A 26,735-nucleotide genomic window follows, 5' to 3' on the forward strand; every position below is an offset into this window, starting at 1 on the left:
CTTGGGGGTCTCAGCTGTAAACCCTCTTTTGGGGCGTGGTGCCCACGCTGTTTTAGCAGGCAGGGCAGAGGGAGGCGGCGCTCCACAAGTTAGGGTCCTCATGTAGGGTGTGGGAGACCCGTGGTGCAAGTGCCCCCTCTGCCTGAGGGGGAGAGGGGACTGGAACAGAAATCTGCCACCCCACAGGTGGGGGCTGGGCTCTGGGATATTCCAATGTGGGGACGCCCTCAGTCTCTCTTGTTGAAGCTCTTCCACTAATGAAAGAATGATTGGGCCAGAGAGAGAGCCCAGCCATGAGAAGGACTGTAGTCTGGTGGGGAGAGCGCTCACGGGGGAGGGGGAATAGCCAGGATCCCGCACCCTGCTCTAATGACGTTTTTAAATTATGTATTCACAGTGGAACAGCTTCAACAGGCGAGATGGAGGGAGCCCCCCTCAGACTAGCCCAAAGCCCAGTGGCTAGGCCACTGGCCTGAGGGGGGGCAAATCTCTGCTCAAATCCCTTCTTCCCTGCAGGGTGGAATGGAGATCGTCACATCTCAGCTGAGCACCCCAATCAGTTACAAGGGACCCCTCTCCTATGGGGGTCTTGTGTAAGTTTGCCTGGAGGGACCAGGTTTGGTAGGTGAGCTTTGAACCTGCATATTAGATTGGGCCCCACAGACAAGTTAGGCGGAGGAACGCCTTTCTTCCCCCGCTTGGCGGAGCGCTCTGGGAGGTAGGCGACCTGAAAGCTGCAGTGTCTATACTCAGAGGCAGAAACATAAGGGGCCTCAGGAACTTTTACTGCAAAAATTTAGGTGCTGAGTGAGTTTAGGCACCTCCAGGTCTGGCTACAGCTGAGCAAGGGTTTTGTGACTCCGAATGGGGCCTGATTCTGGGATTTAGGCACCTCACATGGCAGATAGGCACCTAAGTCCTCTTGTGAATCTAGCCCCAGTAACCTGTGACCCACGTCCCTGCCCCATTCAAACAAACACACACCCTCTTTTCCATGACTAAGTCACATTATTGTATTGCAAGCTCCTTGGAGCAGGGACGGGACTCTATCTCCCGCTGTGTTTGCCCAGTGCCCAGCCCCATGGGCCCCTGCCTCGGGACTATGAGCAATATTTACTTCGCCATCCCTGTCTGCATCTATCAGACTGTTTCTCTCTCCCCATTCATTTTCTCCTTCATCCTCCAACTCTTCTCCAGCCAACTGGGAAAGAGAAGTAGCTGGCTGGAGTGGAGTCTGTCCTCTGCAGAGGATACAGGCACCCTTGTTGCACTGGATTTCTCTTGAGTTGTCAGGAAAGATCCCCGAGCCCCTACAGAGAAGTGGAGTGGGAGCCAGCTAGGCAGGAGCCCAGAAGACGGGGAGCTGGAATCTTCCCTGCCCTTTCCCCACAGGGTGGGGAGAGAAAGACTAAGAAAAGGGGGTGTGGGAAGCATCTGGAGAGTGAAGATTACGTCAGTCAAGGAGCAGCTGAAGGCACCAGCCTTTCAGCAACAGAAAGGGAGCTTTTAAAGCCACTGTCCAACTGGTTAATAATCAAGGCCAAATCTTCAAACAGGTGTGCTCCAAAGAGCTGCTCCTATCCAGGGTCTTCTCCCTCACTTCCCCCTCAGAGCCATATATATGAAACAAAAATATTCTAAAAATATCAACAAACCAATATCCAAATCAGTGCAGACGTTGGTCCCCGCAAAATATTGGAATGTTTTTGTAACGTAGAGGAAGTCCCCGAGTGCATCACGGCATGCTTGTTGGTGCTTTAGTTGACCCTAATTTGCCCCTGAACACTTAGACTAGAATTTCAAATAAACAGCAAATCAGCGGCTTGGTTTTTCCTGTAAACATTTGCTCTACATGCCTCTAAAATCAAGAACTTGCCTTCAAATTTGCCATGGGAGGTTCCTTATGTATGTTTTTCTTGCCCCCACAGCCTCCTACCATTAGGCAGAGAAATAATGACTGTAAGCGAAACTCCTTTCAATACCTCTTTGCGCCCATTCGGTTTCAAGTCTTTGAATGTTATGCTATGAAGTGATCTCTCTTTTGTCCCCTAGTTTACACCTACTTCTATAAAGGGAAGGAATACTGGAAGTTCGATAACCAGAGGCTGAGTGTGGAGCCAGGCTACCCCAGGTCAATCCTCAAAGACTGGATGGGCTGCAACCAAAAGGAAGTTGAACAAAGCAAAGAGAGACGCTTCCCCCACGATGATGTGGATATTATGGTGACAATCAATGATGTGCCTAGCACTGTAAATGCAATTGCAGTCGTGATCCCTTGCATCTTATCTCTGTGTATCCTTGTCTTGGTATATACCATCTTCCAGTTTAAAAACAAAGAAGTGCAGCAAAACGTTACTTATTACAAACGACCTGTCCAGGAATGGGTATGACACGTTCACCTGCACATTTCAGCTCAGAGCTGCTCAAATGAGTTCCGAAGTCCACCAAACAAAACAGTTCAAGTGACTTATTATAATCATGGGAGTTCTGGGACTGAAAGAAGCAGGAATTACAGAGGTGGCCTTGCAGCGTGGAGCCTCTTTCCTTCTTACTGCCTCAGTCATGTGTCTGTCTTGCTGTGCCATTCTCCACAGGCCCCCTTGTGCGTGTCAGAGACTGCAAGAGGAATTTTCTTGAAATGTTTTTCAGCTGACTTGGGAAACCTTCTTCAGTGCCCTGCCCCAGTGGTCTCTGTTAAACCCAGCATTCTCCAGTGTAGCTAACCACCTCTAAATGGACCACGTTTTTTACAGTTGTCTCATAAATGAATTAAGATCATTAAATCTATGAAACGGGAGCAATTCAGTATCTTAAGGAGAAGACATGCTGATACTGAATCATTCTAAAAGATCTTCTTAGTTTATTACAAGAACCAGGGAATTACCTGGATGCAGTTTTCCAATACCTGCTGGTCAGATGTTTTGTACATACATAATACTTGATGCTGTCACTCAGCACAGTGCACAAGGAGGAGGTAACTCTGTGTAGGCCAGGAGTTCAAGGAACTCTTAACCAGATATAGTAAAAGCAACTCCTCAGTTGAGTTAGTCCACAAGACAAAGACCAAAACACTCCCTACTGTTAACACAGCCCTAAATGCTTTTGTTTTAGGAACCTCTCATGTAATGAATATTTAAATGTCATATTACCACGATTTGAAATTCCCATCAGTCACAAACAATAAATTGTTACCAAAACAATGAACAATTTATATAAGAACTCTGCTGTATTTTATCTGAAAATCCTGGGAAAAGATGAAATGGTGTTATAGTGGCATGTATAATCAGATTCTGAAATTTGCGTTTCAGGTTTCAAGAGAATGAAAATGCTTGTTTGGAGGGAGATCTTCATCATAGTTAGGCAAAACGGTCTGGATAAAGTAAGAACTATGCCTGTGCCTAAAACTTGAAAACATTATATAACTTTGAAAATTATTTTTCATTTTCACTCACCTCTTCACACTCAAGTATTTGGCCAAAAGGTGGAATGCCAAAGTGCGGCGAGAAAGCTTGTTTTCACAGGATGACTAGCACAGTTCTGAAGATGTGTGAGACTCAGATAAGAGAGGGATAAATATCTGAATTTTGGGTACTGATCTTTGACAAATCACCTTCTCAGACAGTCTGTTCTTCCTTCTTGTAAATGTGAATGTTTGGGGGTGTCAGGTCCTAGCTCAAGACTTCCTTAATCTGGTTTTCCATGCTGGTATCCAAACAATGTTAAATGACCATGAAAGAAAATGAACGCAGCACTTCTGTTAACATTCCAGGTGACATTCAGCCCTGTGCAGAGAAGCCCATACCAGCCCTAGGCAACGCGTACACATCACTTGTGTCCTGTTTTGAGAGCTTAACTGGGATGTGAGTGGGGCCCTGGTCCTAGAGTGGGCCTTCTGCCTTGGGCTGAATTTCGCCACAGTGTAGCTGATGAAGCAAGAAGCATTGAACAGCTGATTAACATCCAACAATGTACAACATGAGTCAAAAAACAACGAGGATCTCAAAGTTTTTCACTTGTTTCTTTTAGCACATGATTCAGCTTATAAATATAGATGATGACAAGAGCAGGGCAGAAAGAAAGAGAGAGATTGTTAGTATTTGTCTCCTTTTACATGCCTGGCTCGGACTCGGATCCTACCGCGAAGGGGACGGTATACCTTTCAGTGACTGATTTGAGTTGCACATTGTGTGGTCTCAGACTAGTTTGTATTTTATGCTTTATAATGCGCTTCAGTAGCGAAGAAACGTTGAGTGCGTCTTCAACAGAATTATACAATCAGTGGAAGAAGAGAATGCAGTAGATGTAACACATTTGAATTTTAGTGAAAGACGTCATGGAGTCTCCAGATGGCTGAAGGACTGCAAACAAAGGACCAAATAAGGCCAGACTTAATCACTAACCACCTCTCCCCAACTCAGTAGGTACATATGTGGTGGTGACATGCACATTGTAAGTTCCAGCACCATGTGCCACATTGCATTTACCATGCACTTTACTCTTCCTCTGAGCAGCTCCAAACAGACACCAGTGGAAAATATTTCTCTCATTTTCCTTCTGCCCAAAACTGGAATTCTCTTGGCAAACTACACTGGCCTCTGGGGAATATTGCAGCTGTCTTGGACCAGTGACAGGTTTAAGGCTGGCTATCTCCCGAGCCAGCAGGGCTGGAAATGGTTGCTTTATCCCATTATAAAGCCAGAAATCCCCCTTGCCAATGAAGTAAGGCTTCTGGGACATATTTTTAGACTGGCCTTCATTTATGCTGGAATATTGGTATAGAAGGGTACAGCTGGCTCAGGAAGGACAGGCCGGGGAAAAAAAAGAGGTGGTGTTGCCTTATATATTAAAAATGGACACACTTGGACTTAGATTGAGATGGAAATAAAAGACAGACGTCGAAAATCACTGGGTAAGGATAAAAGGAGTAAAAAATAAGGGTGATGTCAGGGTAGGGGTCTACTACAGACTGCCCAGCCAGGAAGAAGAGGTGGATGAGCTTTCTTTTAAACAACTAACAAAATCATACAAAGCACAGGACTTGGTGGTGATGGGGGACTTCAACTACTCAGACATCTGTTGGGAAAATAACACAGCAGGGGACAGATTATCTAACACGTTCTTGGAATGTCTTGGAGACCATTTTTCATTTCAGAAGGTGGAGAAAGCTACTAGGGCAGAGGCTGTTCTAGATTTGATTTTGACAAATAGGGAGGAACTGGTTGAGAATCTGAAAGTGGAAGGCAGCTGGGGTGAAAGTGATCATGAAATGGTAGCGTTCATGGTTCTAAGGAATGGTAGGAGGGAGAACAGCAAAATAAAGACAATGGATTTCAAGAAGGCAGACTTCAGCAAACTCAGGGAGTAGGTAGGTAAGAGCCCATGGGAAGCAAGGCTAAGGGGAAAAACAGTTGGAGGCAGTTGGCAGTTTTTCAAAGAGACGTTATTAAGGGCACAAGAGCAAACTATCCCACTGCATAGGAAAGATAGAAGTATTGCAAGAGACCACCCTGGCTTAACCAGGAGATCTTCAGTGATCTAAAAATAAAAAAAAGTCCTACAAAAAGTGGACACTAGGTCAAATTACAAAGGATGAATATAAACAAATAACACATGTATGTAGGAACAAAATTAGAAAGGCCAAGATGCAAAACAAGATCAAACTAGCTAGAGACATAAAGGGTAACAAGAAAACATTTTACAAATACATTAGAAGCAAGAGGAAGACCAAGGACAGGGTAGGCCCGTTACTCAGTGCGGGAGGGGAGAAATAATAACAGAAAATGTGGAAATGGCACGGGTGCTCAATGACTTCTTTGTTTTGGTTTTCACCAAGAAGGTTGGTGGTGATTGAATATCTAACATAGTGAATGCCAGTGAAAATGAGGTAGGATCCGAGGCTAAAATAGGAGAACAACAAATTAAAAATTACTTCGACAAATTAGATGTCTTCAAGTCACCAGGGCCTGATGAAATGCATCCTAGAATACTCAAGGAGCTGACTGAGGAGATACCTGAGCCATTAGCAACTATCTTGGAAGACGGGAGAGATTCCAGAAGACTGGAAAAGGGCAAATATAGTGCCCATCTGTGAAAAGGGAAATAAGAACAACCTGGGGAATTACAGACCAGTCAGCTTAACTTCTGTACCTGGAAAGATAATTAAGCAATTTGCAAACATCTAGAAGATAATAAGGTGACAAGCAACTGTCAGCATGGATTTGTCAAGAACAAATCATGTCAAACCAACCTGATACCCTGTCAAAGAAAGCTAACAAGTCTTGTGGAGGGGGGTGGGGAGAAGTGGTAGACATGGCATATTTTGACTTTAGTAAAGCTTTTGATACTGTCTCACATGACCTTCTCACAAACTAGGGGCATGCAACCTAGACGGAGCTACTATAAGGTGGGTGCATAACTGGTTGGAAAACCGTTATCTAACTGTAGTTATCAGTGGTTCACAGTCATGTGGGCAGGGCATAACGAGTGGGGTCCCGCAGGGATCAGTTCTGGGTCTGGTTCTGTTAAATATCTTCATCAATGATTTAGATAATGGCATAGAGCATACGCTTATAAAGTTTGCAGACAATATCAAGCTGGGAGGGGTTGCAAGTGCTTTGGAGGATCGGATTAAAATTCAAAATGGTCTGGACAAACTGAAGAAATGGTCTGAAGTAAATAGGATGAATTTCAATAAGGACAAATGCAAAGAACTCCATTTAGGAAGGAACAATCAGTTGCCCACATACGAAATGGGGAATGATTGCCTAGGAAGGAGTACTGCGGAAAGGGATCTGGGGGTCACAGTGGATCACAAGCTAAATATGAGTCAACAGTGTAGCACTGTGGCAAAAAAAAGCAAACCTCATTCTGGGATGTATTAGCAGGAGTGCTGTAAGCAAGACACAAGAAGTAATTTGTCTGCTCTGCTGCACATTGATTAGGCCTAAACTGGAGTATTGAGTCCAGTTCTGGTTGCCACATTTCAGGAAGGATGGGGACAAATTGGAGAAAGTCCAGAGAAGAGCAACAAAAATAATTTAAGGTCTAGAAAACATGACCTGTGAGGGAAGATTGAAAAAAACCCAATTTTTTCAAAAAGAAAAGGAGGACTTGTGGCACCTTAGAGACTAACAAATTTATTTGAGCATAAGCTTTCGTGAGCTACAGCTCACTTCATCGGATGCATTCAGTCCATGGATGCATTCAGTCCCATTTACCAGGGGGTCACAGTCATTCTGGAAGGGCATAACGAGTGGACTGAATGCAGCCGCTGAAGTGAGTTGTAGCTCACGAAAGCTTATGCTCAAATAAATTTGTTAGTCTCTAAGGTGCCACAAGTCCTCCTTTTCTTTTTGAAAAAATTGGGTTTGTTTAGTTTGGAGAAGACTGAGAGGGGACATGATAACAGTATTCAAGTCCATAAAATGTTGTTACAAGGAAGAGGGAGAAAAATTGTTCTCGTTAACCTCTGAGGCCAGGACAAGAAGCAATGGGCTTAAATTGCAGCAAGGGCGGTTTGGGTTGGACATTAGAAAAACTTCCTAACTCTCAGGGTGGTTAAGCACTGGAATAAATTGCCCAGGGAGGTTGTGGAATCTCCACCATTGGAGATGTTTACGAGCAGGTTAGACAAACACCTGTCAGGAATGGTCTAGATCAGGGATCTCAAACTCAAATCACCACGAGGGGCACATGAGGACTAATACATTGGCCCGAGGGCCGCATCACTGAAACCTTTTCATACAAAAATATGGTCAAAAATGAAGAATAATATAGTATGCTATTAAAAGTCAATGTATTAACTTTTTAAAAACTGTAATGTGAAGACGGGTTTTAATAAAATATAACCACTCAGTAATGCACCTCACTCAAATGACAAAACACACCTTTACTTTTAGAATTATTTTGGTTAAAGCACCACCCACATTCCACCCCCATCCATGAGGCCCTGCCCCATGCCCCACCTCTTCCCACCCCTTCCCCGCCCCCATTCCTTCCCCAAAGTCCCCACCCCAACTCCACCCCTTCCCTGCCCCATTCCAACCCCCTTCCCCAAATCCCAGCCCTGCCTCCTCCCATGAGCACGCCGCAGCCCCGCTCCTCCCCCATCCCTCCTGGAAAGTCCTAAGCGCTGCCAAACAGCTGTTTGGCAGCGGGAAGCGCTGGGAGGTAGGTGGAGGAGCAGGGACGTGGTGCACTCGAGGGAGGGGAGCTTGGCTGCCCATGGAGTTGGCGCCTATAGCGGGGCCGCAGGAAATAACTCTGCAGGCCGCATACAGCCTGCGGGCTGCATGTTTGAGACCCCTGGTCTACATAATACTTAGTCCTGCTATGAGTGCAGGGGACTGGACTTGATGACCTCTGGAGGGCCCTTCCAGTCCTATGATTTTATACTGGTATAAAGAATAATAGCCACAATTTTGTGCTTTTAAGTTTTTTTCAGGCACAGTTTAGGTCACTTCTGCCACTGTCCCTGATTTGTGGGTACACTTTGGGACTCACATAGTTGACACCTATATTTTGGGACTATAAGTGCTCGCAAAACTGTGTGCAACGTTTTACATTTGCAAATCTGCATTTGCTAAAATGGGAGCTTGGTAACAGTCAGGCTGAAATGCAATACTTTGTAGCTCACAAGATCTCTGACCTTAATATGAATGGAAAAGCTATTGTCATTTATTGTTAGATGTTTTTAAAATACATCAGCTGTTTCCCTCTCCCCTCTGATCCATACAATTGCATTCATGTTGCTATGGCCAGCTGGCTTTGGATATGAAATATAGTGCCAGTGTTTCCCAAAGTTTTTAAGGCATATGTAAACTAGAGTTTCTGTAAACTATCTGATGTCTAAAAACACATGACTGGGTGGTGTAGTACCTAGATGGAGGGTTTAATGGCATTTGCTTGGGATGATCTGGGTAAGCGACCATCCCAATCTCATGCATGTAGACGCTTGCATCGCTCTGCAGTCTCTATTAGCCTTGCATCTGTGCTCCCTTACTCGCGAGAGCACAAGCTGAAAGAGACAAGGTAGGAGTCGAGCCCTGCAATCCCGCAGATACCTGCTTTCTATCCGTGGATATCTGCAGTCACACATGCGGTTGCCTTGTTTACCGTCTTTGCAGATTGGCTGCGATTCCCCATTTTTGTATCCATACAGGACTCTAGAATTGGTGTCAGTGGAAACCCAAATGTAAGCACAGGCTCATGGTGCTGATGAGACGTGGTTACACTCCTCTGCATGGCCCCATCTTAGCTTGTGGCAGCAGTTCCTGGGTGGCTGCAATGCAGGATCAGGGGCTTGTTTCCCAGCCTGCAGCCCCCCTTGCTGGCTTTCGGCAAACATTCTCACACACAGAGCTGGTCAAAACTCAGGCTTTCCGGCCCCTGGGCAATTCTGACATTTCACCATGTGCTTTGCTGCAAACTGAGACAAAGCCAGAATAGCACCATTTTTCACAGAACAGGAAGATCAGTTCAACCTTGACTTGCCTCTGTCTGAGCTGGCCCAGAGCCTCATGGGACCCCCCCCAGTCCTCTCTGTGAGCTGTGCACTGCTGCAAGATCACCTCTCCCATGATGCACCACAGCAGCTCAGTCAGGCCCCAGTGCATAGTGGGAGATGTGGTCCAGCCAGGGAATCCTGCCCGTAGAGACGGGGCACAAGGCACCCAGCACTTTGGATTAATGTTGAACTGACCCAAACTGAAATAGTTCTAGTCATGTCAACCTGACTCCAGATGAAACGTTTGGGTTCAGTGGAAAAGTCTCAGCAAATTCCCTTGTGGAAAAGGCATTTTCTGTTGAGAAATCATATTGGCCTCTCTGGCCTTCCCCTTCCCCCCACAGCCATTGCTCTTCAACTCCACCCCTCCCCAGAGTCCCCTCTGTGCTGTGCCCCTCCCCACCAGGGTCCTGGACCCTCCCCCACAGAGCCACCTTCTCCCCACTGCCCCTCAATAGGGCACCTCTCCAAACTTCCTGGGCTTTCCTGCAGTAGTGCCCCAATGCTGAAAACTTCCCCACAACAGTGGCCCCTACTGGGAAGGACACCACTGCAATCTCCCGCCCCGCCCCCGAATGGATGTTGCACTCGTACCTCTCCCCCAGGAAATCCTGCCCCCAATAGGTCTGTTCTGTAACTCCCACCAACAAACACAAGCCTCCACCCTACTCCCTGCCTCCCCATTCACAGCCCTGCCCCCCTTCCCACTCCCAGCACTAGGGCACAGCCCCCTCCTCCCCTGCTTTCCCTTTCACTCTTCCACCTGGGTCACAGCCCCATCTCCCCATTGCAGAGGCATCTGTACACTGCCCTTATCACCTTCCCATCCCCATGTCACAGCCTCCCCCCATACCCCTTCATCTCCATGTAAGGGGGCTTTGGCCCCATACTGAAACTTAGCAGGGGGAGGAGGGATTGGTTGGCCCTCTCCCAGTACCAGGAGAAAGAGGAAGGGCGAAAGAGGTATCAGGATCGTGACACTGAAGGTCCCCAGGGCCAGTGGGGAGAAGCCAGTGTTCAAAGTCAGCTGGATTGACAGGGCAGGCAGGCCAATGAGGCAGTCACGAGCCCGGTGGCCTGTGAACTGGGGCTGCCAGGGGCAGAGAACAGCTGGGCTGGTGCCAGAGCAGCACAGAGCCAGAACCATGTTGCAGTGAGAGCAGATGCTGGCTGTGTCCCACACGCAGTGCCCCTATCCACCCGGTTACCTCCTTTCGTGCCAATCGCCTTGTGGGTTTTGAGGGACAGGCCTGGGTTCTTCTCAAGCCTGCTCCTGCTCAGCAGGGTGCAACTTCCTGATTTCCTTCCCCACTGAACTTATTTGGCAGCGTTGCCAGCCCGCCTCTGTGCCTTCCTGGCAGGCGCACCAGGACAGTTTGGAAAGGAAATTCTAACTACAGGGCAACCCCCCACTTACATGCCAGATAGTTGGAGACTCCCAAGAAATCACACAAACACGGTGTGAGGAGACCATGGACCAACCTTCTCCTCCCACCAAAGCAGCATGTTGAAGGTGCAAGGAGACCAGGGAGAGAGCCCTCTAAGCACCTTGGGGGAAGGGCAGAGCCCAGTGCCACAGGCAAAGGCTCTCAGCCATTTGCTCTAACTGCAGTTCCTTTCGCAGGAGCTGCCCCGCTGGGGATCACAGACATTACGTCTTTAGCAATGTGAAATAGGAGACAATCAGAAGCAGTCAGGGAGGGTGTGGGGAGCATGTATATCTGACAGCTAAGAGGGAGCAGCTCTCCCAAGGCTCCACTGCGCTGTCTGTGGGCCAGGCGCCAATTGCTCCCATGTTAGAAGGATACATGAACTGAACAGCTGGGGGGGGCACTTGGTCTTCTCTCTCCAACATGAATCCCAGAGGCACCCTTTGCTTTCAGAGCTCTGGCTGCCCACCTGGTTCCTTATCACTCCTGGATTGTCCCTTATGAGTCAGGTTTGAGTTTGTAAGCAGAACGGACACCTACTTGCCCTTTGATACGCTTGTTTCCCCACACCAAAGGGACAGCTTCAGGATGCCGGCTGGGGACAGAGAACAGCTGAGTTCAGAAAGGCACCAAACAGCCACAATCTTTGGTGCCTGCAACCTCAGACCTTTTCTGTAAAGCTACAGCCAGGGCAAAGTAGCCTACGGCCATCGGGCCTGGGAAGAACTGTCTAGCAACAGGAGAGAGGAAGCCTTATGCTCTTTCATTAAGCCATTTTATGTGGGTTTTAAAATATATAGCTGTGTGATAGAAAACCATTCCCGTTTATATGAGAAAAATCGCTCGGGGGTGGGGTGGTCAGTAAACAGCCCAATGCAAAGAGAAGCAGACCAGAACTGAAGTGTGAACAAAAGCATCTTTAGCTGCTGTAAGAGCCCAAGTCAGTTTCACGCACAGAGAAGCTCGAATGTTACAGATTCCTGCAGTGCTGAGACCACTGAAAGGACTGGAAATTGGCAGCCAGGGATACAGAACACTTCATATTTATAACTCATTCATGCTGTTTGCCAGGTTTTTGTAGTAGGACGTAGCAAACAGAACATTAAAAATGTTGGTTATGTGGCATCCTCTCAGCAGGGCCCACAGAAATGACAGTAGAGGGGTCTGGGGTCTGTAATCCAGAAAGCAGATGGAATAGGAGCCTGGCACTCTGCTCCTTAGTCAGAGCCGGAAGGTCAGAGCAGCACTTCTCATGTCAAACTAGAAAGAAAACAGAAATCAGGTTTAACAAACGGAGAGCAGGTAAGGGCAGTCAGCATCTCCAGCTGCAGGCACATCAATCTCTTCACTTACCAGCTTTCTGCCCTATAGTTCCTGAGGGTTAGCAGTCTTAGAACGTGAAGTTACATAAATCAAGAGTAATACTGAACCAGTGCACTGGACCAAATGACAGCTCGCAGCCAGATTCACCAGGCCAATAAGAACATGGTACGTCTCTAGCATTTGCAGCCATGCCTGGGGACCTGCATCGCTCCCAGAGAAAGTTCAAGCAGCCTCAGGATTGCTCTAACTTATGCTCAGTTACAGCCACGCATTAAACCAGGGGCTTTGGGGAGGCAGCATAAAACTGTTTCACTGGATATCCCCAAGGACCATTCCTGTGGGCTGGCATAAAAGGGGACCTTTCAACTGGAGTGACAGAGGAGCCACAATGGAAGTGAGGACCCAGCCACTAAACTGTGAGCACTCAGGCAGGGACATGTCTATGTAGCTTATCCACACACGGCTGGCACCATATTAGTCATGTTATAAAGGGGGTACAATCATAATTATAAGGGCAGGTAAAGAGACTTGGTTCCTAGACTTTGTAAATTTCCAGCTCATTTAGAAAATTTATTTTCATAGGGTCTTTCATTTCAAAGGGTTCCAAAACCCCTTGTAAACTTCATATACAAGGACCCCTATACAGCCATCACTGGGGAGGAACATGATGCACCACGCCACTCAGGCCAGGGCAGGGGACAGCACACTTACACCTAGGAAGCACATTGTTTAAGGCAGCAGAAATATATCTGACCCACTGCTGCGCCCAAAAGCGTTTTTTAATTGGTAACTTTTGAGAAATCCCAGATCTTTAGCAGTCTCTACTATCACGTCGGTGAAATCCCTGTCAGTCCTCAAACAGTGACAGGCCCAGTTGGTGAAAGTCGGGCCCAAGCTATACAGCTGCATCTGCATTGCAAAAACCTCCCACCAACGTCCCACAGTGGGTGCTCATCCACCAACAGTAGCAAGTGGTGACAACAGCGGTCATCATCACTAGAACTAGTGGGAGAGTCACAGCTGTGTAAATGGCTAAGGTCTTAGATTAGTTTAACTTGGATAAAAGCCTTGAAGAACACACAAACTGCGGAAATAAAGGGGCTGGAGGGTACCAGCCAGGATGGCCTTGGGAAAGATGAATGTGCTAAATTTAAACATGAAGAATTTTTAAACTATCAAATTTTATTCATAAGAATGCAAGAAGAATATAAGAACGGCCATACTAGGTCAGACCAAAGGTTCATCTAGCCCCGTATCCTGTCTTCCACTAGTGGCCCATGCCAGGTGCCCCAGAGGGAATGAACAGAACAGCTAATCCATCCCCTGTCGCCCATTGACAGCTTTTGGCGAACAGAGGCTAGGGACACCATCCCTGCCCATCCTGGCTAATAGTCATTGATGGACCTATCCTCCATGAATTTATCTAGTTCTTTTTTGAACCCTGTTATAGTCTTGGCTTGGTCAAACTTTGACAGTTTTGCAGATCTCACAGCTCCAGAATTCCAGCCCAGTTCGAAGGAAACCGATTCAGTCATTGTAAAAGCTATGAATGTTGTATGTCACAGAGCACTGAGAAGTGCACTATTTAGCTACGCATCCACGTGCAAACATACAGGCTTAATGGAAAAAAAATCTAGCACACATCTTCAGCACATTGTTTTCAAATGCTTAGAACTTCTGGTTAATCATAACCAATTTTTTCCCTTGCAAACCAAGCAAAGGTGCTAGTCCTTAAACACTATATCCAGGCCAAAGTTCAAGCTTCAGTCATTTTTGTTTTAGTATGTCTAAAACAGTATGGTCAAAATGCTTGTCATGACTGTACTTTTCACTCACTGTACTCAAACACAGCTGAAGGGCTTTTGCTCAAAAATAAAATTAATCTTCAGGCGGAAACAAGCATAGAAAATTTCAGCCCATACACTACATTTTCTAGAAGATGAGCATGTGAAAATTGAGGACAGGGCTTGGAAACTAATTATAGTGAGAATTAGTAGGTTCCCATTATAATATCATAGAGGTAACAAGAGCCCTAAGCATGCTTATGAAAGTGACTAACAGAAAAAGGTACAAGGAAGAATTAAAGAAAATACAGCTTGTATCTTTAATTTTTGGCAAAACGTAGAATCTAAAGAAAAGCCGACGGCAAGCAATGAATCCTGGCAAACAAATCCTGGCTAGCATGTCTTTGCTAACATTTTTGCAGGTTTTGAAGATGCACGTGCACAGTATGCAATCCCACCTACCTGTCAATCAAGGAATCTCTCATGCTGGTAGCAAGGGTACTCGGCTGAGCTTCATTCAGTTTGAAGATGCTCTCGATAACCGATAGCTCTGTGCTGGTTGTGTCCAGCCCACAGAAGGCAGACCAATCGTTCACAACCATCCCTGCAGCAATAACCTCACTGCCACGATTTACTGTTCCAGCCTGGCAAAAACAAACAGGGAAAGAAAGGGGTCAGCACAAGACCACAGTGACAGCAACAGAAACAGTTAATCAATTATACTTTATCGCATTGCTAGTCACCAGGGAAGGGTACCAGCCCAAACTATCCCGCAGACTCCTGTCACCACAATGGCTATCATCTTGTTTGAAAATGTTACCTCCTCTGACGGGACACATTTTTGGGCTGAAGAACGGTAGTTTTTTCATGTGGGTTCCATCCATAAGCAGACCTATATGGGTAATGCTGGTTCAACTATCTGCATCTATCTAATTGGACAATGTAATATTTGGTTATTTAAAATTTTGTTTAGGAGACAGTGGTGACTGGGAGCAGCTTTTCTTCTAGGATAGAGACTTCCGCTGAAAGGTGGACCAAGGTCCTGAGGAACAGGAGACAACGTACAGCCATTATTCCCCACATCCAACCTCTTGTCCCCTCTGCTCAGTTGCTAAACTTTAGATCAGCTCCTAATTCAGGTTTCTAACCTTTGGCTTAAACACTGCCCAGCGCTCCTAGGGCATGGTGACTGGGCTGGGAAGCAGTGGGTTCCCTATGTAGTCCCAGAGCAGGAGCAGTCACTTCCCCTCTCAGCCCAACTGCTACACACCAGGTTTATGCTACAGAGACCTCCGATTCCAAAGCAATTAAAGCAACCACTGAACTAGAGAACTAACAATGCTAAGCTACAAATAAAACCAGACAGCTTCTGAAGGCAGTGCTGCGACAAACTTATTCTCTCTCTCTTGCTGGAGGAAAATACACTTTAGAAAAACTAAATTGAAGGTGTTAATAGGACAGCTGACCTCTTTAAAGAAAGAAAAGCAGAACAAGAACAAAAGCAAAGAGGCATTTAAACTCAGAGGAGAAATTAACTGCACACAAATCAAGCAAAAAACGGATGGGAAACTAAACTCTACAGCTATGCTGAAAGTCACAAATCAGACTGGGGACTAGCTTGCCACTGCGTGGTTCAAAGGGAACACAATTCTATCACTGGAATTTTTAAAAGGCCAGCAAAGGCCAAATCACATCACTCCTTCCCCACGCTTCAAGAGGATGACAACATGCTATAGGGCAGATCTCTCGTCTGCCATCAGAGTGCAACACCTTGTGAACAGGCAATGTGTCCTATGCAGCCCATTCAGCTTCACTCAGGCAGCAAACCCAGAACTTTGTGGTACTGCCTTCCAGGCCATCTCCTCCCCGCAGTGCCCAGGGCAATCAGCACAGAGTCACAGCAGTGCTCACACTGATAATAATTACATTTATTTTACTACCCCAACTTTGTTTGCCAGAGACTTTGGCACTGAAACACACAGCTGCATTTTAGAAGTTGGAGTGAGAGATTTTGGCAGTTGGGGCATTTGGTACCCGGAAGACTTGAGAAGCTATTTGTGGGAGGAGGAAAGACACACTACTGAGAGCCTTTTAGCAGCAGGGAGAGGGCACAGCTTCTTTTCATGTGGGCAGCGGTGAAACTAACAAGTCCACACGCTATAGCTGCTTGATAAAAGCTAGACAAGGCAGACAATGCACCTGGGGGCAGGACACAACATGGAGGCTGGAAAGTGGTACAGCTGTGACGATCCAAACCTCTCCAACAGTCAGAAGACTCTGGGGTGGGAAGGGTGAGAGAAGGCACAAGTCTACAAATGCCTTACCACAAGTGGGACTTGCAGCAGTGAGGAGAGCTCATCCTGGTCTTCAGTTGAAGTCTTTGGGTGCACAAGTCCTCCCTGGTTACTAAAAGCACAGTAACTTCCAACCAGAACCTGGTCTGCAACCGTCTGTCTGAAAACTTCTACTTTGAGCACATCTGCCAAGATCTCTTCAGTCTCCTGTAAATACATAAAATGAGAAGTGTGTGTCCTTGGCACAAATGTTATCTCAGAACATTATGTAGAAACCCCACGCGAGTTGAGCAGGGAGCAGAGCTATGCTTGGGAGAAAACTTGCTCCGGGTGTTTTGGAAGAACCTATTCTGATTTCAAGAGCTCAGATTTTCATTTTGTAGGTATATTAACTACATCTGCTGTTAGGTCCAACAACAACAAAAAAAACAATTAGCACTCCATCATTCTCCTCCTTGACCTGCCGGTCGACTTCAACACATTCAACCATGCTCCTCCTCTTCACTCTTACCCGCACGTCCATGACTTGGTCATTTTGGAAGTTGAAGTTAGACTGGAAATACGGTATAAATTTTTAACTATGAGAGTAATTAATCCTTGGAACAATTTACCCAAGGTGTGGTGATTCTTCATCATTGACAATGTTTAAATCAAGACTGGATGTTTTTCCTAAAAGACCTGCTCTAGGAATTATTTGGGGAAAGGTCTCTAGGTCAGTCTAGATGATCACAGTGGCTCCTTCTGCCCTTGGAATCTATGAATCTTCAACTATCATCTTTATGTTACGATTCCTCACAGACCCACTTCTCCACTCCAGACCTGTCATCTTCTGTTCCATCTAAAACCTCAGCCAGTGTCTCAGGTTTCCTGGTGAGTGTCCAGCTGTCAGCTTAAGCTCAGTATGACCAAAACAGAGCTCTTAACCTCTCAAAAATGCTCCCTCTCCTTGTGGGTAACACCACCATCTTCCCTGTCACCTGGGTATCATCTTCAACATGGCCCTCTAGACTGACACACCCATGTGTCTGCATGTTGCCGCTTTTTCCTGCAAAAAACTTAAGACCGCCCTTCTTCTCCAGCCACACAGCTAAAGCCCTTGTCTAGCCTCTCACCATCTCAATTACTATAACCTGCTCTGCTCCAGCCTTGACAAATCCCTCCTCACCTCACTTACATCCATTCAAAACATGGCTGCAAAGGTAAGCTTTCCTGGCACCTCTTTTTGACTGTCACCCCTCTTTGCATCCCTTCACTTGCTCCCCCTGCTCCATCACAGCAAACACAAATTATTTGCATTCACTTTCAAGGCCCATCACAGCCTATCCCCACCCAAGCTTGCATCTCTGACATGCTATTGAGATGTTGACTCAACTCCATTCTGCCAGTAATGCCAGCCTCTACCACCCACTTGTTAAACTTTCAAACAAGCATCTCCTACTATCACCCATGCTGCCCTACACACAGGAGAAACTTTAAACTACCACAAAGTCATCTCCCTCCCTGTCCTCTTTCATGCTTCCTTCTGCTGTGATGTCTCCAAAACCTGAAGTTAGGCCACCTGCTGCCTAAGACCACTGCCTATCATGCTGCCAATACTGGCTCATTGTTTCCTTCTACCCCCAACCTGTTTGTTATATACGACTGTCTTTTGCCTTATACTCAGATTGGAAGCTCTTTGGGCCAAGGACTGTGTCTGTTCTATGTTTGTACAGCAACTAGTGCAATGGGGTCGCTGAGATGCTACTGTAAAACAAGCAATAACAGTTCTAAAAGTGAGATCACCAGCACGGACAGAGAACCTTTCCCCCTAGTTCAGGTGCTGAATGGAACATATACTTGCTCAATGGGAACAGGTGGAGGAATTACATTGTCTCTTCTTTCAAGCATGGATACCAAATCCAATAGTGAGCACTAGTCTTTGACAGCCCTCACTGACAAATCTGATTCGTAGTTGTCCAATTCATACCCTTGTGTATTCGGAGGGAGGAGAACATCCGTTGTGCAACAGCCTAGGAAAGACACTCAGACACCAGAACACAGCAACAAATATTGCCTCCACCAATACTCTGCACTTGTACATCATCTGTTATCCAAGGATCTCAAAGCATTTTTTAAGTTAGAGCATTAGATTCTTCATCTACTGTAAGTTCTTTGGGGCAGGGAGCCATGTCCTCATATGCGTTTGTACAGCCCCAAGCACAATGTAGTCCTGATCCTGACTGATCTGTTGAACATTAAGACACCTGTGGGGTATTATCTCCTGAAGAAGAAACTGGAATACAGAAAGCTCAATGACTAGCCCAACATCACACAGGGAGTCTTAGGCGCAGCTAAGAACAGAATCAAGCCTCCTGACTTGCAGAACTGGGCTTCAGCCACAAGATCATCCCAGACCGAGTATTACAGAGAACACGCTTTCCTGGGCAGTTTGCTAACCAGCTTTTTGTGGACAGAGTGGAAGATGCCCAGCAGCACATGGAACAAGGAGCAATTGCTTCAAGGGGCTCCTATGGCCCTGCACTTCACTTCTCCTAGACACCTTCACCAAGGGACACAGGTCCCACTGGAGACCCTGGTGGACCCCTACATGACCCTGGGGAGAAAAAATATGAAACTTACCTAAGGAGAGAAACGGGCTAAGTGAGGCAGTGAAGGAGACAAATGGCCCCAGGAGAGGAATTTGATAGACCAAGAACCAAATCAATTTGCAGTAATGAACTTGTTTAATGAGAACAGAAGTGTTGGAGAGGCTAAACCTGCAGACGGTGGGCGCCCAGGCAGGGTGGAAATTCACTTGGCAGGAACCAACCAACATAACACTGGCTGCACTCTGCTAGCAAGGAAACACAGAATTCAGGTTTTAACAGCTTTTCCTCAAGCCCAACCACTAAAACTCTCTAATCATCTCCCATTTCAATTTCACAACCTTCCTCTGTCTGAACTCCCTGGCACCCACACTGTGCCCCCAATTCAATCAAAACCCTGCCTCCAATGATCTGCCCTGCCGAATCTCACCTTATTACCCACTCCTTGCATCTCTCTTTTGACTGCCTGTTCTCAACTGCATCACATTCTCCTGTTCGTTTCAAAGCCGTGTACAGCTCTGTTCCTGCCTATGCCTGTAACTTAATCTTTTACTCTGCCCCCTCAACCACACCATGACAGCCTTTGTGCTTCTTGGTCCCTGACTTCCATTTCTCTGCTTTCTTCCATGCTCTCTACACCAGGATACAAGCTCATCACCCCTTCCCTCACTCAAAGCCCCCTAAAATCCAACTCATCCACATTTTTTCACTGGATGCACTGTGGGCAATCAGTTGCAGTTTAGCCATCCAGATGCACATGTGCCTCCAGCGAGTAACCACCTGATATGGTCATCACTGCTCTCCTTCATTATATTACCTCTCCGTTAGTCCCAGTGCAGGCAGTCTTTGACTTTACGACATTCGACTTACGACACTTTGAACTGACATCCTGATTTGATTTATGACAATTGGTTTTGACTTCACGATGCTCAGTCCCGCAATAGGGTGGACTGCGGTTCCGAGTTATGACTTACGACAAAATTTTCAGGAACCAATTGTGTCATAAGTCCGAGGACTGTCTGTATGTTGAACACTAGATTGTAAACTCTTCAGGGCAGAGCTTGTGTTTTTATCTGCCCTATAAATAAGGATTAGTGAAAGGGAGAATGAAGGGCAGTCAAAGCTGAATCTTGAGGCAGCCTTTTAGAGCAGACGCCAACTCTGCCATTCCTCTGCTGAGAAGAATGAAAAGCTAAGTAAAGCAGGCTCCCATGCTGTCAAGCGCTATTAGCATGCAGCCTTGTGTTACTTGGCATGAACTGGAAATGTTCCAAGCAAACCCCAATAACTATGAAGTCTAGCTCTAGGGCGGGGTTTGCTTTAAAGGTCTCCACTGAACTTGTAAAAGAATAAAAGCCATTTACCCTGTCAAGGTCTGGATGGACAAGTGCAACGTAGTCATTGCATGTGGTGACATTGCCCAAAGCTGAGAGCCGCTCCTCCACCCTTTGGATTCGGACTGAGTCTGGCAGGCTGTTGCGGATGTGCTGAAGCTCCTGGTCTGTTGTACTGCTTGGGACCAACAGACCATGCCGGTTCCCTAAAAGAAAAAAAGGAGTTCTGCTTCAGACCAAGTCAAAGGTGTTCACCTGCCTGGCTTGTCCACTTCTTAGCCTTCAAACAAGCTGGCCTCGGGGCTCCTCAGGCTCACCTAGCACCTCCCCCAACCTAGTCTTCAGCATGACTGAGGCAAAGGACACTTTTGTTAAAGGTTCTATCTACACGCTCTGCATAATTCACGAGGCCTCAGGTGCAACTTCAAAAGTTTGGTTTTGAGGCCTGAGGAGGACAGAGATGGGCACCTCCTGTTACTCCTGCCCTGTTTCCTATTATAGTCCTGGGAGGAGCAGAGTAGAAGCATGGGGTGGGCCGAACTTTGAACAGCTTCCTTTGGGGGGCCGGCACGTGAATCCCCAGGGATTCAAGGGTTGCCCGTGAGTCCTTTAGACTATGGAACCTAAAGTCTGTCTGCTCTGAAGAGAGTCCAGAACAGTCAAAGGGTAGGTCCCAGACAGTATTCTGGACCTCAGACGGGAGCCCCGAGACCTGAAGCCAGGAGCTGCGTCTCATGGCTATGGCGGTAGCCATCGTGCGAGTGGCCAAATCTGCCGAGTCCAAGGCGGCCTTTAGGAAGGTCCTTGCGACCACCAGACCCTGAATCCAAGTGAGCTGACCCAGGCCAGCTGTGGGTTTATCATCATTGTGCAGATGTACCCTTGGTTGTTGTTGCTTCTTTATGAGGGAGAAAGTCCCCAAGAGGAATGATTTGAGTGTTGGTTTGTTTTCTTAAGATAGTCTTTTGCCTTTAAAAAAAATTTTAAAAACAGCCTTAGCCATCAGGAATGTCTAGATGGTCTATCCTGGTTTTACTTGAGGGGCTTCTGGGTCTCAGGCCTCGTTAATTATGCAGACCGTGTAGATAGAACCTTTAACAAAGGTGTCCTTTCCTCAAAAGGTTAACTAGGTGTTATTAAAAACAGTTTTAAAACAGTCTGATTAAAATTCATTTTCCCTTCTTGGCCTGTAAAATTCAGGATTTCACAAGTCCCCCAGTGACTACAGTCTCAGAGAGCAAACGGGACCCGAATTTCTAACATAAAACACAAGCGGGGGAGGGGAGGAGATTCCTTACAAAAACCCTACCAAGCAAACTGAAAAGGGCAGAAACCTCAATTTTTTCCCCTTTTTAATCAGAAATTAAATCCCTTATTAGCAGTCTAGCATCTGCAGAATCTAACTGGTGTTCCCAACTATGCTCATTTCATTACTCTAATGTGGCACGCAGTAATAATCAAGATCTGTCAAACGCTTCTCCAGACAAACTGATAAAGGACAAACATTCTCTTTCCTCTCACTGGAATGGATTGTAAAAACAAGTGCTGCGTCCTGCTGTGTCCCTGGCTACATGCAAGTGAAAGGAGGAATATTGCTTTTGCGATGTGTATTTGTAATGGCTAGATGCTGAACCATTAATGCCCATCAAAACAGGGTATTCCCTGCAGATTTATCGGTAAGAGAAACTTACACATGACAAGCAACTCCCCATCCCCACAAGTAGAAGCATGTGAAACACCTCCCCCAATGCTGCAGAGGAGTGGTTATGTGATTCCCCCCCCACAACAGAAGCCAAACCCTATGTGGCATAGGCTCTACCCCCGGTCCCTCCCTCCACACAGAGGCTTTTCTTTTCTTTCCAAAATCAAAAATGTATCAATTTGAGAGTAGTCTTCCCAGTTCCACCCCTTTGTCCCACCCTCAGGCCTGGCTCCGCTCAACGACCTCTGCTGGCCAGAGGTCAGAAAAGAAGTCCCTTCAGGTCCATGGGGCTATATCTGCAACCCTCCTATCATCCCCTGTTTGTCACAGCTGGAACCTCAAACTCTAATCCCTGTTCAATATGGGAACGGGTGGCTCCTAGGCAGATCCAGATCGTCTTGACCCAGAGTCTTCCTTATACTGCAGAATGAGAGTCTAGAATCTTGTGAAATGACATGTTCCGGCCCAATCCCCATTCAGAGCACATCACAAAGGTATCAGCTTGAAGGACGTGACTTACCAACACACATTCTCCCAATGATCCGGCATCCAGCTATGGAAGCATGAACAACAGGGATGGTCTCAGAAAGCTCCCCCTCAAAGATACTGCAATAAGACAGACAGTGAAATGATGCTGCAAAGCAAAGAGTGACATATACAGAGAATCCCATTCAATCCAGAGGGACTCAGACCCCAAGGAAAATCAAGTCAATACACCTGAGAAGGAGATCTGATGTTCCTGACCTGTTTTATAAAAATGAGTATTTCCACTTTACAAATGGGGAGACTGAGGGGCAGAGAAGTTCACTGGCTTGCCCAAATCTTCACAGCAGGTTAATGGCAGAGTCAGGAATAAAACTCAGGCTTCCTGAGCCCCAATGCAGTGTGCCCTGTCCATTAGACCCACACGGTCTTCACAACTAAAATGAATTAATTTCCTGTTAAAATGATGACTAGAATTCTTTGAATATGCCAGCAACACAGTGAATAAAGAACAGGTTGATTGAAGTCCAAATAAATTCAAAACAGCCTTTGACAAACTCTCACAGGAAGCTAATAAGGAAACTCAAGTACTCGTGGAGTGAGAGGTGAAGTACAGTCAAGGCTTAGAAAACAAAGAATGACACCTCTAGGGCCTGTACTAGGACACCTGCTGTTTAATTTATTTATCAATGATCTGGATAAAGGGAAGAACAGTGAGGTAGTTAAAACTACATGTGACACCATTATTTGAGGTTATGGCCTTGTCTACACTACACAGTTTTGTCAGCAACATAAGTTACACTGCCATAAGCACATGTGTGCACAGCACTAGTATGTAGGAGAGCTTCTGCCGCTCATGGAGGTGGTTTTATTATGCTGACAGGAGAGCTCTCTCCCATCCGCACAGAGTATCTGCACCAGAAGCGCTGCAGGGGCACAGCTGTACCTCAACAGCTGTACTGCTGCAGTGCTGTACATGCAGACACGCCCTAAGTTAATCAAGACCGAAGAGGACAGTGAGGACTTTCGGAGGGACATAATCAAGCTGGGTGAATGGGCAACATGATGGCAACTGAAATTCAGTATTGACAAATGCAAGATAACACAGGCTGGAGGGACCAGTCTGAACTACTCATACATCTTACTGGTAAGTTAAATGCAACAAGCCAAGACAAAGCCCTGGGTATCCAGGTGGGCAGCTCAACTGAAACCTCTGCTCAACACCACCAGTGGTCAAAAAGCAAACAAGAAGCTGGGAAACATAAGGAATGGAGAATATTGGAAATACGATGCTGTTACATAAGCCAGTGGTTCTCAACCAGGGGTACACATACCCCTAGGGGTACACAGGGGTCTTCCAGGGGTACATCAACTCCTCTAGATATTTGCCTAGTTTTACAACTGGCTACATAAAAAGCACTAGGAAAGTCAGTACAAACTAAAATTTCATACAGACAATGACTTGTTTATACTGCTCTCCATGCAGAAATGTAAGTACAATATTTATATTCCAATTGATTTTACAATTATATAGTAAAAACGAGAAAGTCAGCAATTTTTCAGTAACAGTGCGCTGTGACACTTTCGTATTCCTATGTCGGATTTTGTAAGCAGGTCGTTTTTCAGTGAGGTGAAACTTGGGGTGCGCAAGACAAATCTGCCCCCTGAAAGGGGCACAGTAGCCTGGAAAGGTTGAGAGCCACGGCTATGACTTAATGGTGCACCCTGTCCTGGCCTAACACATTCATTTCTAGTCCCCTTTCTAAGGAGATGCAGCCGGACTATGGGAGGCCAGAGCTGTGTAAGGAGACTGTCTGTATCCCGGCTCTTTACACCCCTCCGCGGGATTAGAAACCACCAGCCTCTTCTTCCAGGAGGATCGAGACTGCAAGGGGGGCGGGGGTATCGGGCCCTAGGAAGGTGGAAGGGCCGAGCCCCAGGGTCGAGGAGGGGCGGCGGCCCCAGGGCCGAGGAGGCAGGCGTGGGCGGGGGGGGGGGGGGGGGCGGAAAGGGAGGCCGGGCGCCGGAGGGGGGGGGGGGGGCGGAAAGGGAGGCCGGGCGCCGGAGGGGGGGGGGGGGGCGGAAAGGGAGGCCGGGCGCCGGGGGGGGGGGGGGGGGGGCGGAAAGGGAGGCCGGGCGCCGGGGGGGGGGGGGGGGCGGAAAGGGAGGCCGGGCGCCGGGGGGGGGGGGGGGGGGGGCGGGCGGGGCCGGGCGCCGGGGGGGGGGGGGGGGGGGCGGAAAGGGAGGCCGGGCGCCGGGGGGGGGGGGGGGGGCGGAAAGGGAGGCCGGGCGCCGGGGGGGGGGGGGGGCGGAAAGGGAGGCCGGGCGCCGGGGGGGGGGGGGGGGCGGAAAGGGAGGCCGGGGCGCCGGGGGGGGGGGGGGGGGGGGGGGGGGGGGGGCGGGGGCGGGCGCCGGGGGGGGGGGGGGGGGGCGGGGGGGGCCGGGCGCCGGGGGGGGGGGGGGGGGGGGGGGGGGGGGCCGGGCGCCGGGGGGGGGGGGGGGGGCGGAAAGGGAGGGCCGGGCGCCGGGGGGGGGGGGGCGGAAAGGGAGGCCGGGCGCCGGGGGGGGGGGGGGGGGCGGAAAGGGAGGCCGGGCGCCGGGGGGTGGAAAGGGAGGCCGGGCGCCGGGGGGGGGGGGGCGGAAAGGGAGGCCGGGCGCCGGGGGCGGAAAGGGAGGCCGGGCGCCGGGGGCGGAAAGGGAGGCCGGGCGCCGGGGGCGGAAAGGGAGGCCGGGCGCCGGGGGCGGAAAGGGAGGCCGGGCGCCGGGGGCGGAAAGGGAGGCCGGGCGCCGGGGGGGGGGCGGAGGCGGGGGGGCGAAGGGGGGGGAAGGGAGGCCGGGCCCTAGGGCCGAGGCGGAGGCGGAGGCGGGGGGGAAGGGAGGCCGGGCCCTAGGGCGGAGGGGGGAAGGGAGGCCGAGGCGGGGGCGGGGCGGGAAGGGAGGCCGGGGCCGGGGCGGAAGGGAGGCCGGGCCTAGGGCCGAGGCGGAAGGGGGAAGGGAGGCCGGGGCCGGGCCGGGGCGGAAGGGGGAAGGGAGGCCGGGGCCGAGGCGGGGCGGGCGGGGCCGGGGGGGGAAGGGGGGCCGGGCCTAGGGCCGAGGCGGAAGGGGGAAGGGAGGCCGGGGCCGAGGCGGGGCCGAGGCGGAGGGGGGAAGGGAGGCCGGGGCCGAGGCGGGGCGGGCGGGGCCGGGGGGGGAAGGGGGGCCGGGCCTAGGGCCGAGGCGGAAGGGGGAAGGGAGGCCGGGGCCGAGGCGGGGCCGAGGCGGAGGGGGGAAGGGAGGCCGGGGCCGAGGCGGGGCGGGCGGGGCCGGGGGGGGAAGGGAGGCCGGGCCTAGGGCCGAGGCGGAAGGGGGAAGGGAGGCCGGGGCCGAGGCGGGGCCGAGGCGGAGGGGGGAAGGGAGGCCGGGGCCGAGGCGGGGCCGAGGCGGAGGGGGGAAGGGAGGCCGGGGCCGAGGCGGGGCCGAGGGAGGCCGCGGCCGGCCGGCCGCTCTGACCTGTAGAAGTTCTCCGAGCCGCCGACGGCCACCAGGCAGTAGCGGTTGGTGAGCTTGGCGAAGCAGCCGATCTCGTGGTTGTTCTCGAAGCTGGCGCGGACCGCCATGGCCGGAGCGCGGAGACTCGCGCGGGTGGAGCTGCCCCGCCCTCGGCTCTGCCGGCGCGAGGCGGCGCGGCGCGGGGGCGGGGGCGGGGGCGGGGGCGGGCCTCGGGAGGCGCCGCCCCGCGCTGGGAAGGGAGGCCCCGGCTGCTGCTGCCCGCGAGGCCGCCGGAGCTCGGCCCCTGTCGCCCCGGCCCGGCGCTCCCCCGCAGCCTTAGCTCGGGTCTGTTCCTGGCCGGCGACCGCCCGTCACTTCGGGCCCCCGGGGCCCCCGTTCCGCGCCGTTCCCTGGGGCTGCCCCGCCCGGTGACGGCCACGCGCCCACAGGGGGGCCGCGCCGCGCCGCAGGTGTCCCTGTCCTCGCGCCTGCCTGGGGGCAGCGATGTGTTCCTAGTAGAGAAGCAAAGTCAGAGGAATGCACTTTGCAAATGGGGTGGAAGGTCGCGAGGTTTGTGATGGTCCTTAGCTCCTGCAGGAGCTCAGCCCAGAGTCTGGGACCAGCCCCAGGGGGAGTTCTGGCCGGCTCACAGACAATGTGGAGAGCTCCAGCGTGCCGGAGGGCGGAGGTCTTCCCGACAGTCTTCGTTCCAGGAACGGCAGTGCCTTGCTCAGCAACATGCATGCTCTCACATTTATTCTTCTGCATCCTCACCCCAAACACATACATGCATGCACAATCCCATGACTGGACACTGATATTTTTAG

General features: G+C 49.5%; 2 protein-coding genes across 6 annotated transcripts in view; one reads left to right on the forward strand and one right to left on the reverse strand.

Moving 5' to 3' along the window:
- The window catches only part of MMP24 (matrix metallopeptidase 24), a 161,271-nt gene extending 158,060 nt beyond the window's left edge, over nucleotides 1–3,211 (forward strand). For 3 of the 5 annotated variants that reach the window (XM_037915274.2, XM_037915273.2, XM_043527292.1), the window contains exon 9: nucleotides 2,053–3,211. In XM_037915274.2, the coding sequence (XP_037771202.1) occupies nucleotides 2,053–2,390 (338 nt within the window). In that variant the 3' untranslated portion in view covers nucleotides 2,391–3,211. Of the gene's footprint in view, nucleotides 1–397; nucleotides 460–1,928; nucleotides 1,958–2,052 lie in introns of those variants that run through there. The other 2 variants (XM_043527290.1, XM_043527291.1) reach the window with 2 other exon arrangements.
- An 8,621-nt stretch (nucleotides 3,212–11,832) lies between these two features.
- Nucleotides 11,833–26,180, reverse strand: EIF6 (eukaryotic translation initiation factor 6). Its single transcript, XM_037915899.2, has 6 exons — nucleotides 25,930–26,180; nucleotides 22,478–22,563; nucleotides 20,286–20,461; nucleotides 16,367–16,543; nucleotides 14,505–14,686; nucleotides 11,833–12,195 (listed from the first exon to the last, which is right to left on the reverse strand). Exons 1-6 carry the CDS (start codon nucleotides 26,034–26,036, stop codon nucleotides 12,186–12,188), a joined length of 738 nt encoding a protein of 245 aa, XP_037771827.1. The 5' UTR covers nucleotides 26,037–26,180; the 3' UTR covers nucleotides 11,833–12,185.
- Between the last annotated feature and the right edge of the window lie 555 nt (nucleotides 26,181–26,735).

This window comes from Chelonia mydas, chromosome 13, assembly GCF_015237465.2.
Source record: "Chelonia mydas isolate rCheMyd1 chromosome 13, rCheMyd1.pri.v2, whole genome shotgun sequence".
Lineage (NCBI taxonomy): Eukaryota > Metazoa > Chordata > Testudines > Cheloniidae > Chelonia > Chelonia mydas.